Source organism: Pelophylax lessonae, assembly GCF_965119305.1.
Source record: "Pelophylax lessonae genome assembly, chromosome: 2".
Taxonomy (NCBI): Eukaryota; Metazoa; Chordata; class Amphibia; order Anura; family Ranidae; genus Pelophylax; species Pelophylax lessonae.
In genome coordinates, this window is record NC_138769.1 from 369473131 (window position 1) to 369487034 (window position 13904).

At 42.7% G+C, this 13904-nt stretch overlaps 1 protein-coding gene across 1 annotated transcript in view; it reads right to left on the reverse strand.

Annotated features, from left to right (window-relative positions):
* The window catches only part of SPOCD1 (SPOC domain containing 1), a gene marked incomplete at its 5' end in the record, with an annotated part of 374162 nt that overhangs the window by 318450 nt on the left and 41808 nt on the right, over positions 1–13904 (reverse strand). Inside the window, one exon of the mRNA XM_082245154.1 lies at positions 5432–5545. Coding sequence (XP_082101280.1) covers positions 5432–5545 — 114 coding nt within the window. The remainder of the gene's footprint in view (positions 1–5431; positions 5546–13904) is intronic.

Here is a 13904-nt window from a genome sequence, read left to right on the forward strand (position 1 = left end):
AGATAGTCTGCAGAGCCCACAGAGTGTTACCACCTAGGTCGCTGCTTTAGAGGAAAAGGAAGTGAGGTCAGAAGAGGCTGAACTATAAGCTGCAAAGGACTCAGGGAAAATGGCTGCCAATAGAACTGAATGGGAGACTTCGGGAAAATGGCCGCCGAACATGTGCGGAATGATCGTTCTGCCACACGCAAGAAAGCGGCGGATGTCGCCAAAACAGCATGTAATACAGCCCACAAGAGAAGCCAACATGCTTGCCCAAAGTAAAGATGGCTGTCCCCGTGGTTTTTCCCCGCTGCGGCCGCCACACACATCGCCTGCACCCCCAGTGAAACACCTGTGACACAGGGAAGGGGGCTCCCACAACACACAGCACCGCAGTGTATGTACAAAAAGACCCCACAGGGATCACAAAACAGGGAGACCCACACCGGCACAGACATGGGGGAAACACAGCAACACAGGACTGCCACCCCACACAGAGGCCCCACACAGAAGTACTTACCTGTACCAGATGGCGTGGGGAGCCTCTCAGAATGGAAAGCCGCTGTCCTCATCTGACAGGGAATGCTGTTAGCCAGGAACATTACACTGCAGTATCGCAGATGAGTCCAGTGAGGTAGCCACCTCACGGTTGCATCCCTGCTGCGAGCAGGGATGGGTCGTTCATAATGCCAGGACGAACACATGGCTGAACGCTCGATGGCGGGCTGGGGGTCCATCTGACCCTCTGCCCTGGAGAACCGGGGCGGTCAGTCCGAATCCCAGCTCCGCATGAATCCATCTTCATCCGAAGAATCGACTAAACTAAAGCTGACAAAATAAACAGCGAGTAAATCAAATAAAAAACTGACATTTTCAAAGAAAATCTAATAAAAAAGATTAGAAAGGCTGAGACTGTAGCCCCAGCACAGGGAAGCCTAACTACTCCTGACGCTAGGCAGAAAGAAACTGAGTTGGGAGTGGTCACTGCCGGGGGGTATTGACCAGTGGGACAGCCCCCATGGGTGTGTATATGCAAATGCCTTTGTTCTTTTGACTAAGTCTTATGCCTAGCTACTCCTGCGGAGCGGAAGTCAATACCCAATAGTGATGACTTAGAGGAGGCGGCGACTGTCGGAGGACGTAAGAGAAAAACTGATTAAACAGTTTTGCCCCCCAATGGTTTATAATTGTGTTGAGCATGTCTATAAGGAACTCCTACCAATCAGCATTGCAGATAATAAACTTTACTTTCTGTAGGAAAGCTAAGCAGTGCTAGGTCACCTCAAAAACTGAACGCTTACGGGTCCTAAATCTCAGTGAAGTCTGAATATAGACAGAAATAGATGGAAATGCCTCAGGCTGCATATGAAAAAATCCATACTGGGTCAATATCTTATGTGTGTAAAGACCCGTACACACGATAAGAAAATCAGTAGTAAAATTTCATCCGACGAATGATATGCCAATTTTCTGATCGTTAGTATAGTGCTTTTGACAGCCGATTCTGAATTTTCGTACGACAAAAAGTGGATGTGCAAGCCATAACAATTTTGTCGTACATGAAAAAAACGTCCGATTTTCGTTTTATCAGTACAGTTTTCGTCCAAAAAAAATCGTAAGAGCAAGAATGTGCATGCACGGAAACTCAACTAAAGAATACTCATTGACTGAGGCTTTAGTCCTTTCAAAACTAAATCAGAAGAAAAAAAAACTCTGAAACAAGTCTGACTAAACTAAAGTACTGTTTATTGTTTAAAGTGGGAAAGTTCTGCTTTTCCAGCTCCTCCTTCACACTCCTCTATCCCTTTTGGATACATTTTGTTTTTTTGGGGGGGGGGAGCGAGTACCTGATTTTGACAGGTACCCACTCCTACTTGGGCTCAGATGGCCTAGTTCACCCCCCTTTGCCTGTACGTCAAAGGTCTCAGTAGGCTGTAATACCATTTACAAAGTGCAGCGTGGCTCACGCATAAGCAGTGGGCAGCAGGCTGTAAAGCCATAAGGAAACGCAGTTTGCTGTCCATAAGTAAACATTCTGGCGCTAGGGATCCAAAGACCGGCAAAGAAGCAGTTTGGGTGGGAACAGCACTTGATCCTTGGACAGATGAGTGTCTGAAAATCCTATATGTATCCTATATGATTCTATATGTATCCTATATGAAGACTATATGTCATGGTTATTTAAGGAAAAATAAATACATTGTTGAGCAGAAATAAAATGCAGAAATTAATGAACAATACTTTATTATACTTTATTAGCCCCCAAAAATCTGTGCCATACTTTGTACAAGCACTGAATTTCAGTGGAATCAGACAGATTCGGCAAGCATCCGTTCTGTTGGCGGCCCTGTCAGCAACAACTGTCAATTTTTCAATCTACTTTTGTCTAAACAGCTGGATAAAAAATAGTTGGCTGAAAAGCCTCTGCATACATTCAGATTCAGACACTGTTTGGGTATTTTGACAGCTTTGTCAGAATATATTGGCAGAATACATTGCCCGCAACGGGAGATTTGTCCATTTGCACTTTTAGGCTCCATTCGCACCTATGCGTTTTTTCATGCTTTTTGTTTTTTGCAGAAATGCAGGACATTTTTTTAACATAGGTCCCTATAGGACACATCCACATCAATGCATTTTTCTTTCTCTGCATTTCTGAAAAGGGTCAGGGACTTTTTTAAACGCAAAACAGTGCTTTTTTTGCTTTTCTGGATTAATAGACATCAATAGAGAAGCTGCAGAAAAGCATGTAGTGCGTTTTTGCCGTGTTTATACAGCGAATTTGCCAGGATTTGCATTTTTAAATCTGTCCAACAACGAATCACCCACCCCAAAAAAAACGCTAATTGCGGTAAAATCACAGCAAAATCGCTAGAAAAAAACGTGGAAAGCGCAGCAAAAGGCACTACAGAAATGCTCAAAAGCAACATGCATAGGTGTGAATCGAGCCTTAGGACTAGCGCATACCAAATGCAGTCCAGTGAGTTTTTAATCTGCATCAAAAATGCATGCACAGTGTTTTCAATGTATTCCAATAGCCCTAGTTGCCCGGGATTTTCAAGTGTCTAAAAACACAAAAAAAAGAAGAAAAAAAACGCATTGGAATGCATTGAAAATGCATCAAAAACACATGTAAAGGTATATCCAAGGACACATCTAGAACGCAGAAATTGTGTTGTGAACCAGCCCTTGTAGTGGATGGAGGAATCTGTTAGATTTCTATATATATGAAATCTATACATATTTTGGCAGATTAATGGGTAACACTACTTTCATTGAAAAAAAAAAATAATCAAATACAAAAAAAAATTAATACATATACAATTGCTACACAAGCCATGTAGTATTTAAATATTATTAAAATTTACCTTTCCTTTTCAATCTGTACCACTGTAATTTTCAGGAAATTGTAATGCAATATGGCTACCTGGAGGCATTCTGTACACAGATGGTATACAGAACGTCCCTAAAAATGTAATTTCCTGCTTGTGTGATTGGCTCATTGATTTTCCTAGAGGTCTAAACAAGTCAGATTGTAGGCACCCTCTGAAACAGAAATGTCATTTTTGATGAGATACTACCAAAGGTTAATTTTTTCTACAGGGGGAACTGAAACAGGAACTTTCCTTAGAGCACTACAAATCCATTAGCTGATTTATTATGAAAAAGTCACTCCCATTTAGAATTAGTATCCAAAGGCACAGAGTGCATCAAACAGCTGTTTCTTCAGAGCAGGTAAGAATCTGCAACAAAGTCTAAATAAATCCTTGCATTGTATATTGATCACCCAGGGGGGATTGTTTTTTTCTCAATAAAAGAGGAGTTACTGTTTAACCACTTGACCTCGGGAAGATTTACCTCCCTTCATGACCAGGCCACTTTTTGCGAATCCTGCTATACTTTAACTGACAATTCATCAAATTATATATATTCAAAAGAATATATTCTTCGCGCCTAGGATTGCCTAATTTAAGCAGATAAATAAACAAATAAATATATTAATAAAATAGCAGCTGCTATAGTATAAGGAGGAAATTAATAGAAAAACCCAAAGTAGATGGGATTATATAGCGCTTGCTGGTAGGATCAGGATCATATAAGAATATAAATTATAGTTAAAAAAGGTAATAATATATATTATATAAAATCTAAACCCATAAATTAAACACACAGTATAAATATATTAATGAATAACAGTAGTGTCATAAAGGTGTACAATAGTGCCAAGTGAAGTCCATAAAAAGTTCTTAAGTGACTTAGTGACAAATAATCCACTTGAGTGCAAGTAAAAGTGCGAGTGCTCAGTATTGGATCCTCCAATGGTCCAAAAATTCAATCATGAGAAGTGACTTCAGGGAAGGATAAGATGTAAACTCACCAGATATAGTGGGTCCCAATTGCCTTACGGCAGAGAGACCATTAGCGCTTTATGACCTTCCAGGTCAAAGGAATGGCAACTGCTGGGCTGTATTCCCCATAGCCTGAAATCCCCTTCCTGGCAGATAAGGTCCTCCAAGTGCGGTTACAGAAAAAACATGCAAAAATAAAGATAAAACACGCTAATTCCGTGCCCGCTGCTGTGATGTCTGTAGCGTGGAGAGCGGTAACTACCGGATTGCGTTCCACGTGACTTCCGGGCTGACGGCGTGCGTTCCACCTGACGCGCGTTTCGTCAGAGCGTATGACGTCTTCAGAGGTGGAGACGTGCGCTCGTACGGGGACTTTAATACGGTAGATGCCGCTCTCCACTCCTCCCTCCCAGGAAGTTCATACTTGTAGCGTCCCTCGTCACCAAGCAACATGGGGACGTAGGGATACAGTATAACCTCCGTCATAGATATATGAGGGAACAGCTGACTACCTACTCATATTTAAACAACACATATCGTATATGGTTCTTGCGGGTACCAATCCACTCAACTATATATTTAAAACATCACATGTATAATGTAATATGTTCCGCAACACTATACTATATACATGCCTACATATCCATATTATAAAAATGCATTTTATATAGTACGGACTACTATATGGGACCCGCCAGGATCTAGGGCCCGGCAGGGAGACTAGGTCCTACTCCTGAACTAGGCAAACAAAAACTGAGTATCTCTAAGCAGAGAGGGAGATTATGCCAGCTAAGGATAGCCTATGGGGCGTAGCCAAGCTTTTGTGTCGTCTGCTTAGTCCTACTCCTGTAGAGGGCAGTATAAACCTATGGTAAAGAATATAGAGCTGTGTCTGTCAATGAATTTAAGAGAAAGAGGATTGGCAGTACTGGATGTAAACAAACACAAGAGGCTGAGGGTACTGAATCTCAGAATGCACAGTATGCATCCGTGGAGGGGGGGTGCGATCCGTTAGGTCAGGGGGCAAAAAAAATAAGTGCACTTTGTATGGAATTTAAAAAAAACAAATTACTTATTAACAGACACAAATTCTTTCTTACCTTGGAACTTTGCTGTGGCTGATCGGCAGGGCTTTCAAGCTCATCCAATATCTGTGTTTTTCTGCAGTCTGCATTCCATGATCCCAAAAGTCTGAAGGATTGTCCTTCTTGCCTCTGCAACAAGGATACAACAAATGTTTAGGAGAAACTAGTTCAAACTACTCATGTACACTATATGTATTGGGATGCCTGCCTTTACACGCACATGAATTTTAATGGTACCCCAGTCTTAGTCTGTAGGGTTCAATATTTAGTTGGCCCACCTTTTGCAGCTATACCAGCTTCAACTCTTCTGGGAAGGCTGTCCACAAGGTTTAGGAGTATGTCTATGGGAATGTTTAACTATTCCTCCAAAAGCGCATTTGTGAGGCCACACACTGATGTTGGACGAGAAGGCCTGGCTCGCAGTCTCTGCTCTAATTCATCTCAAAGGTGTGCAGGCCAGTCAAGTTCCTTCACCCTAAACTCACTTATCCATGTCTTTATGGACCTTGCCTTGTACACTGGTGCGCAGTCATGTTAGAACAGGAAAGGGTCATCCCCAAAGTTGGGAGCATGAAATTGTACAAAATGTCTTGGTATGCCAATGTCTTAAGAATTCCCTTCACTGGAACTAAGGGGCCAAGCCCAACCCCTGAAAAACAACCCCACACCATAGTCACTTCTCCAATAAATGATCAGTGCACAAAACAAAGTCTGTTAAGACATGGATGAGCGAGTCTGGGTTGGAGGAACTTGAATGGCCTACACAGAGTCCTGACCTCAACTTGATAGAACATCTTTGGGATGAATTAGAGTGGAGACTGCAAGCCAAGCATTTTTGTCCAACATCATCAGTTCCTGACCTCACAAATGCGCTTCTGGCAGAATGGTCAAACATTCCCATAGACACACTCCTAAACCTTGTGGACAGCCTTCCCAGGAGAAAAGTAAGGGAGGGGAGGTTGTGGGACTTTAAATGAGTCGCGTGGTGGGAATAGCCATGCGTCTCCATCCCTATTCAGTAACATCAAGAAGGAAGGTCGGGACTGAGAGACATAGACAATCTATCAGAGTAACAAATGCATTTATTGATGTCAGCAATTGTACACATAGTCATAAATCAATAAGATAGAAACTCAAAAGTATTGCATAAAATGATAGGGATTGCTCAGATCCAGTGTTAGTAAAAATTAATTTGCAGATGTTAGAGTGGTTAGTTGAAATCACCACGGATAAAACCATGTTGCAACGATGTAAAATTAATATATTGTGATCGAAACTTCAAAACTCCGCGTTTCGTGGACTTATAATGCCACTTCTTCAGGAAGATTGTTGGTTTTATATCTAAAAGTATATATATATAAATATGTATGAGGCAGCAATAGCTATATATTAGATAAAACTGAGCAAAAGAGAGAAAAGAAAAAAAAAAAAAAGGGGGAAAGGTGACTCTCCCAGTTTGTCAAAAACTTACGTTGCGATTGATAAGCCTGCTCACACAAGAGGTAGAGACATGGGGCCAGAGGTCTCCCACGGGAACTGAGGGAACACAAGGCAGCGGGCAAAGGCAAGGGCACCGCACATCGGGAGATATGGGCTGAACTAAATAAAGTAAAATGGTGCATGTGAGCAGCAAAGAAAAAATGTATATAGTGATAAGAAATAATGATGTTGCACAGTATACAAACTCGTGCAGTTGTATAAAATATATTATGTGATATATACATAGTGCTGCTTATCAAGTTAGGAAATATACTAATAGAACAGTGGTACCCCAGGGGAATAGTAATAAAGAGTGAAGTATGAGCCAAAGTGAAAGGTAAGTAACAGAATAGAAAAGGGAGCACCAATCATGAGGACACACAAGGGGTGAGTTGGAAAGTGTAAACCACTAGAGGAGGTAAGGAAGTGAGAACTAGGGAGGGAGAGGGAAACCAAATCCAATAAGAATGTGAAAAAGGGTGAGGGACTAAAAAGTGAAGGATTAGAATAAGTACCAAAGATCACAGCCCAGGTTTCCAATGGGTGGGTCACAAGGCATCGCCTCAACATGGTGTCCCCAGCGTCACGCCAGTGCATACAATGGATCAACAAGAGGGTCCGGACGCCAGGCGAACCGGCCCGCAGGTGATCCGAATGCCCTGAGAGTGGATATATATCGCCGGCGCTTGGCGCCAAAAATGACGTGCTGCGTCGGCGTAATGCGTGGCGCCGATGCGCGGGGTAACTCCCACCCGATCCCCCACGCCGAGAGAGGCGTAGAGAGAGGGGGAGGGCGTCCATCGCGCATCGCAGCTCCCGGGGAGAACGACAGGCAACCAGTCAGCCACCAGGGGCAGCACACATCACATTACGAGCAATAAAAATACCGACGAAAAAATTAGTATGTTATGTGTGCATAATGTCAGCGTACAAGGAAGTGGTATGCCAACCATCTGATAGGTCTAAAGGGAATGATTATTGATTGCAATTTGTCTGTATAATATAGCATATGAACATATATAAAATAAATATAAAACCCCCTAAAATAAAAGGGGGCATGTATTACACATTGTGTTTGAACTAAAACATATGATATACTAACATGCATACAGTAATAATAGCCATCTATCCATCAAGATCGTGTCTCTCCGTCCCTAAAGAGGGAAGGGGGAAGTTGTGGGACTTTAAATGAGGCGCATGGTGGGAATTGCCAAGCGTCTCCATCCCTATTCAATATTTAAGTAAGGGAGGGGAGGTTGTGGGACTTTAAATGAGTCGCGTGGTGGGAATAGCCATGCGTCTCCATCCCTATTCAGTAACATCAAGAAGGAAGGTCGGGACTGAGAGACATAGACAATCTATCAGAGTAACAAATGCATTTATTGATGTCAGCAATTGTACACATAGTCATAAATCAATAAGATAGAAACTCAAAAGTATTGCATAAAATGATAGGGATTGCTCAGATCCAGTGTTAGTAAAAATTCATTTGCAGATGTTAGAGTGGTTAGTTGAAATCACCACGGATAAAACCATGTTGCAACGATGTAAAATTAATATATTGTGATCGAAACTTCAAAACTCCGACGCGTTTCGTGGACTTATAATGCCACTTCTTCAGGAAGATTGTTGGTTTCATATCTAAAAGTATATATATATAAATATGTATGAGGCAGCAATAGCTATATATTAGATAAAACTGAGCAAAAGAGAGAAAAGAAAAAAAAAAAAAAAAAAGGGGGAAAGGTGACTCTCCCAGTTTGTCAAAAACTTACGTTGCGATTGATAAGCCTGCTCACACAAGAGGTAGAGACATGGGGCCAGAGGTCTCCCACGGGAACTGAGGGAACACAAGGCAGCGGGCAAAGGCAAGGGCACCGCACATCGGGAGATATGGGCTGAACTAAATAAAGTAAAATGGTGCATGTGAGCAGCAAAGAAAAAATGTATATAGTGATAAGAAATAATGATGTTGCACAGTATACAAACTCGTGCAGTTGTATAAAATATATTATGTGATATATACATAGTGCTGCTTATCAAGTTAGGAAATATACTAATAGAACAGTGGTACCCAAAGGAATAGTAATAAATAGTGAAGTATGAGCCAAAGTGAAAGGTAAGTAACAGAATAGAAAAGGGAGCACCAATCGTGAGGACACACAAGGGGTGAGTTGGAAAGTGTAAACCACTAGAGGAGGTAAGGAAGTGAGAACTAGGCAGGGAGAGGGAAACCAAATCCAATAAGAATGTGAAAAAGGGTGAGGGACTAAAAAGTGAAGGATTAGAATAAGTACCAAAGATCACAGCCCAGGTTTCCAATGGGTGGGTCACAAGGCATCGCCTCAACATGGTGTCCCCAGCGTCACGCCAGTGCATACAATGGATCAACAAGAGGGTCCGGACGCCAGGCGAACCGGCCCGCAGGTGATCCGAATGCCCTGAGAGTGGATATATATCGCCGGCGCTTGGCGCCAAAAATGACGTGCTGCGTCGGCGTAATGCGTGGCGCCGATGCGCGGGGTAACTCCCACCCGATCCCCCACGCCGAGAGAGGCGTAGGGAGAGGGGGAGGGCGTCCATCGCGCATCGCAGCTCCCGGGGAGAACGACAGGCAACCAGTCAGCCACCAGGGGCAGCACACATCACATTACGAGCAATAAAAGTACCGACGAAAAAATTAGTATGTTATGTGTGCATAATGTCAGCGTACAAGGAAGTGGTATGCCAACCATCTGATAGGTCTAAAGGGAATGATTATTGATTGCAATTTGTCTGTATAATATAGCATATGAACATATATAAAATAAATATAAAACCCCCTAAAATAAAAGGGGGCATGTATTACACATTGTGTTTGAACTAAAACATATGATATACTAACATGCATACAGTAATAATAGCCATCTATCCATCAAGATCGTGTCTCTCCGTCCCTAAAGAGGGAAGGGGGAAGTTGTGGGACTTTAAATGAGGCGCATGGTGGGAATTGCCAAGCGTCTCCATCCCTATTCACTACTCTAACATCTGCAAATGAATTTTTACTAACACTGGATCTGAGCAATCCCTATCATTTTATGCAATACTTTTGAGTTTCTATCTTATTGATTTATGACTATGTGTACAATTGCTGACATCAATAAATGCATTTGTTACTCTGATAGATTGTCTATGTCTCTCAGTCCCGACCTTCCTTCTTGATGTTACTGAATAGGGATGGAGACGCATGGCTATTCCCACCACGCGACTCATTTAAAGTCCCACAACCTCCCCTCCCTTACTTAAATATTGAATAGGGATGGAGACGCTTGGCAATTCCCACCATGCGCCTCATTTAAAGTCCCACAACTTCCCCCTTCCCTCTTTAGGGACGGAGAGACACGATCTTGATGGATAGATGGCTATTATTACTGTATGCATGTTAGTATATCATATGTTTTAGTTCAAACACAATGTGTAATACATGCCCCCTTTTATTTTAGGGGGTTTTATATTTATTTTATATATGTTCATATGCTATATTATACAGACAAATTGCAATCAATAATCATTCCCTTTAGACCTATCAGATGGTTGGCATACCACTTCCTTGTACGCTGACATTATGCACACATAACATACTAATTTTTTCGTCGGTACTTTTATTGCTCGTAATGTGATGTGTGCTGCCCCTGGTGGCTGACTGGTTGCCTGTCGTTCTCCCCGGGAGCTGCGATGCGCGATGGACGCCCTCCCCCTCTCCCTACGCCTCTCTCGGCGTGGGGGATCGGGTGGAAGTTACCCCGCGCATCGGCGCCACGCATTACGCCGACGCAGCACGTCATTTTTGGCGCCAAGCGCCGGCGATATATATCCACTCTCAGGGCATTCGGATCACCTGCGGGCCGGTTCGCCTGGCGTCCGGACCCTCTTGTTGATCCATTGTATGCACTGGCGTGACGCTGGGGACACCATGTTGAGGCGATGCCTTGTGACCCACCCATTGGAAACCTGGGCTGTGATCTTTGGTACTTATTCTAATCCTTCACTTTTTAGTCCCTCACCCTTTTTCACATTCTTATTGGATTTGGTTTCCCTCTCCCTCCCTAGTTCTCACTTCCTTACCTCCTCTAGTGGTTTACACTTTCCAACTCACCCCTTGTGTGTCCTCACGATTGGTGCTCCCTTTTCTATTCTGTTACTTACCTTTCACTTTGGCTCATACTTCACTCTTTATTACTATTCCCCTGGGGTACCACTGTTCTATTAGTATATTTCCTAACTTGATAAGCAGCACTATGTATATATCACATAATATATTTTATACAACTGCACGAGTTTGTATACTGTGCAACATCATTATTTCTTATCACTATATACATTTTTTCTTTGCTGCTCACATGCACCATTTTACTTTATTTAGTTCAGCCCATATCTCCCGATGTGCGGTGCCCTTGCCTTTGCCCGCTGCCTTGTGTTCCCTCAGTTCCCGTGGGAGACCTCTGGCCCCATGTCTCTACCTCTTGTGTGAGCAGGCTTATCAATCGCAACGTAAGTTTTTGACAAACTGGGAGAGTCACCTTTCCCCCTTTTTTTTTTTTTTTCTTTTCTCTCTTTTGCTCAGTTTTATCTAATATATAGCTATTGCTGCCTCATACATATTTATATATATATACTTTTAGATATGAAACCAACAATCTTCCTGAAGAAGTGGCATTATAAGTCCACGAAACGCGTCGGAGTTTTGAAGTTTCGATCACAATATATTAATTTTACATCGTTGCAACATGGTTTTATCCGTGGTGATTTCAACTAACCACTCTAACATCTGCAAATGAATTTTTACTAACACTGGATCTGAGCAATCCCTATCATTTTATGCAATACTTTTGAGTTTCTATCTTATTGATTTATGACTATGTGTACAATTGCTGACATCAATAAATGCATTTGTTACTCTGATAGATTGTCTATGTCTCTCAGTCCCGACCTTCCTTCTTGATGTTAGCCTTCCCAGGAGAGTTGAGGCTGTTATAGCTGGAAAGGTTGGACCAACTCAACATTTAACCCTACCGACTAGGACTAGGATGCCATTAAAGTTTATTTGCAAGTAAAGGCAGACATCCCAATGTTTTTGGCAATATAGTGTACATAAGATGGTATCTAATTTGTAAGTTTCTAACTCCTTTTAAAAGACCTCTCTTCAATAGTCACATATACGTACAATCTTATTTTGAAGAACAAACATGCATGTGTATGTGAACAGTTCTAGTGTATGTGAGCAGTCACTAGTACTTATCACTGCCCATGAAAGATAAACAATGCAGGACTGGCTGTGAATGACCAATTGGCCGACCTTGCTGCTTCTTTGTTACTGAGAAATGCCAAAGTGACAAACATGTCTGGATGTGTGAAAGTAGCAGGTAAGGTAAAGGTCGATGGCTTTTTATGAGTATAAAATGCACTTAGTAAAGCCTTTAAAACTAACTGATCCATTTATGGAGTGCAGCTAAAAAGCACATATTATTTATCATGAAACCTCATACTGGTAATGTGTGCAGGCATGGCCTAATGAAGATGATTGCTGTTTTTAAAATGTGTGTGCTGTCAATTTGTAACCTGGCAGTTACCAGCTTATAGTAAACCTGTGTTCAGATTATACACACTAAAATATTTACATATTCTGAAAAAAAAAGAAAAGCACTTTCAAACAAGCAACTCATTTGACTATGTATCTATAAGCATTGCGGAGAAAATCATTTTGAAATGTAATCCCTCTAGCTATATGCTAAAGGCTAAGCACCATAGACTGAATTTCAGAAGAAAAGATACACCTACATGTGGAAATGTGTATGCTTTATCTTCAAGATCAGAGTGCAAATAATGTTTCAAAACACTTTATTAGGAAATGTGAAATAAACAGATTAAAAAGACTTCTGCCTTCATGTATAATTTTAATAAGAGAGGAAGTATAATAGAAAATCCAGCTCATGATCTCTATCAAAGTAGTGTTAAAGTGGTTGTAAAGCCTCAAGGTTTTTCAACGTAATGCATTCTATGCATTAAGGTGAAAAGCCTTCTGTGCTGCAGCTTCCCCCAGACCCCCCCCCCCCCCTTTTTCTTACTTGAGCCCGGTCCAATCCAGGGATGTGCATGAGCGCAGAGGCTCCAGCTGCTGTATCTCTGTTCATTGGACAGACTGATACCAGAAGGAGCCATTGGCTCCCGCTGCCATCAATCAAATTTAGTGACACAAGAGTGGGGGGGCAGGGCCGAGTCCCGCTGTCTGTGTCTGTGTTTCCGTGGGGGCATCCGATGAAGAGGAGGGGCTTGGAGCGCTGGCAGCGCACCCCAGAAAAAGAGGACCAGAGCTACTCTGTGAAAAACAATTGCACAGATGACTAGCTTGATTAGCTTCAATGGAGTGCAAGAAAGACAATATGGTTGTAATAGACCACTGATCTTTCATTAAAGAGATCATGTCACTTACATTGTGCTAACAAATAGGGGCTTGTAAGTCCCTATGTGCTACAAATAAAATTAAGTAAAAAATTAAAAGAAAAGAATTACAGATGTTAAAGCCCCCCCCCTTAAGAGCATGTGGCAAAAGTCAGCTCATAACCTCAACCGGGGGGGCCCCACAAAAGAGGGGGGCCACCAATGGGACCCGCCAAGGGGGACCCCTGCAGGCACACTTCAACGGAGGCCTGCAGGGCAGGCCGCAAATTAACTCCCCTAAGGGGGGCCACCCGCTGCTGATAGGGGAAGATCCACAGACAGGCGACCCCCACAGTGCCACTAGGAAAGGCGGATACCCACAGTACAATGGCAGCTAGACCTACCTGGGACTCTGTCCCCCCCCCCTCACCTGTCAGAGGGGGGCACTCTAGTAGGCTGCAAAGCCGTGGCCTAAATGTTACAGGTGTGCAGCCTGGTAACCCACAAAGCCGTAGCCTAAACTTTTGCCCGCCCAGCCGCTGGAGCATGATCCGTGGGAAATCTGCGACCAGCCGGGGGAGCAGAGGGGAGA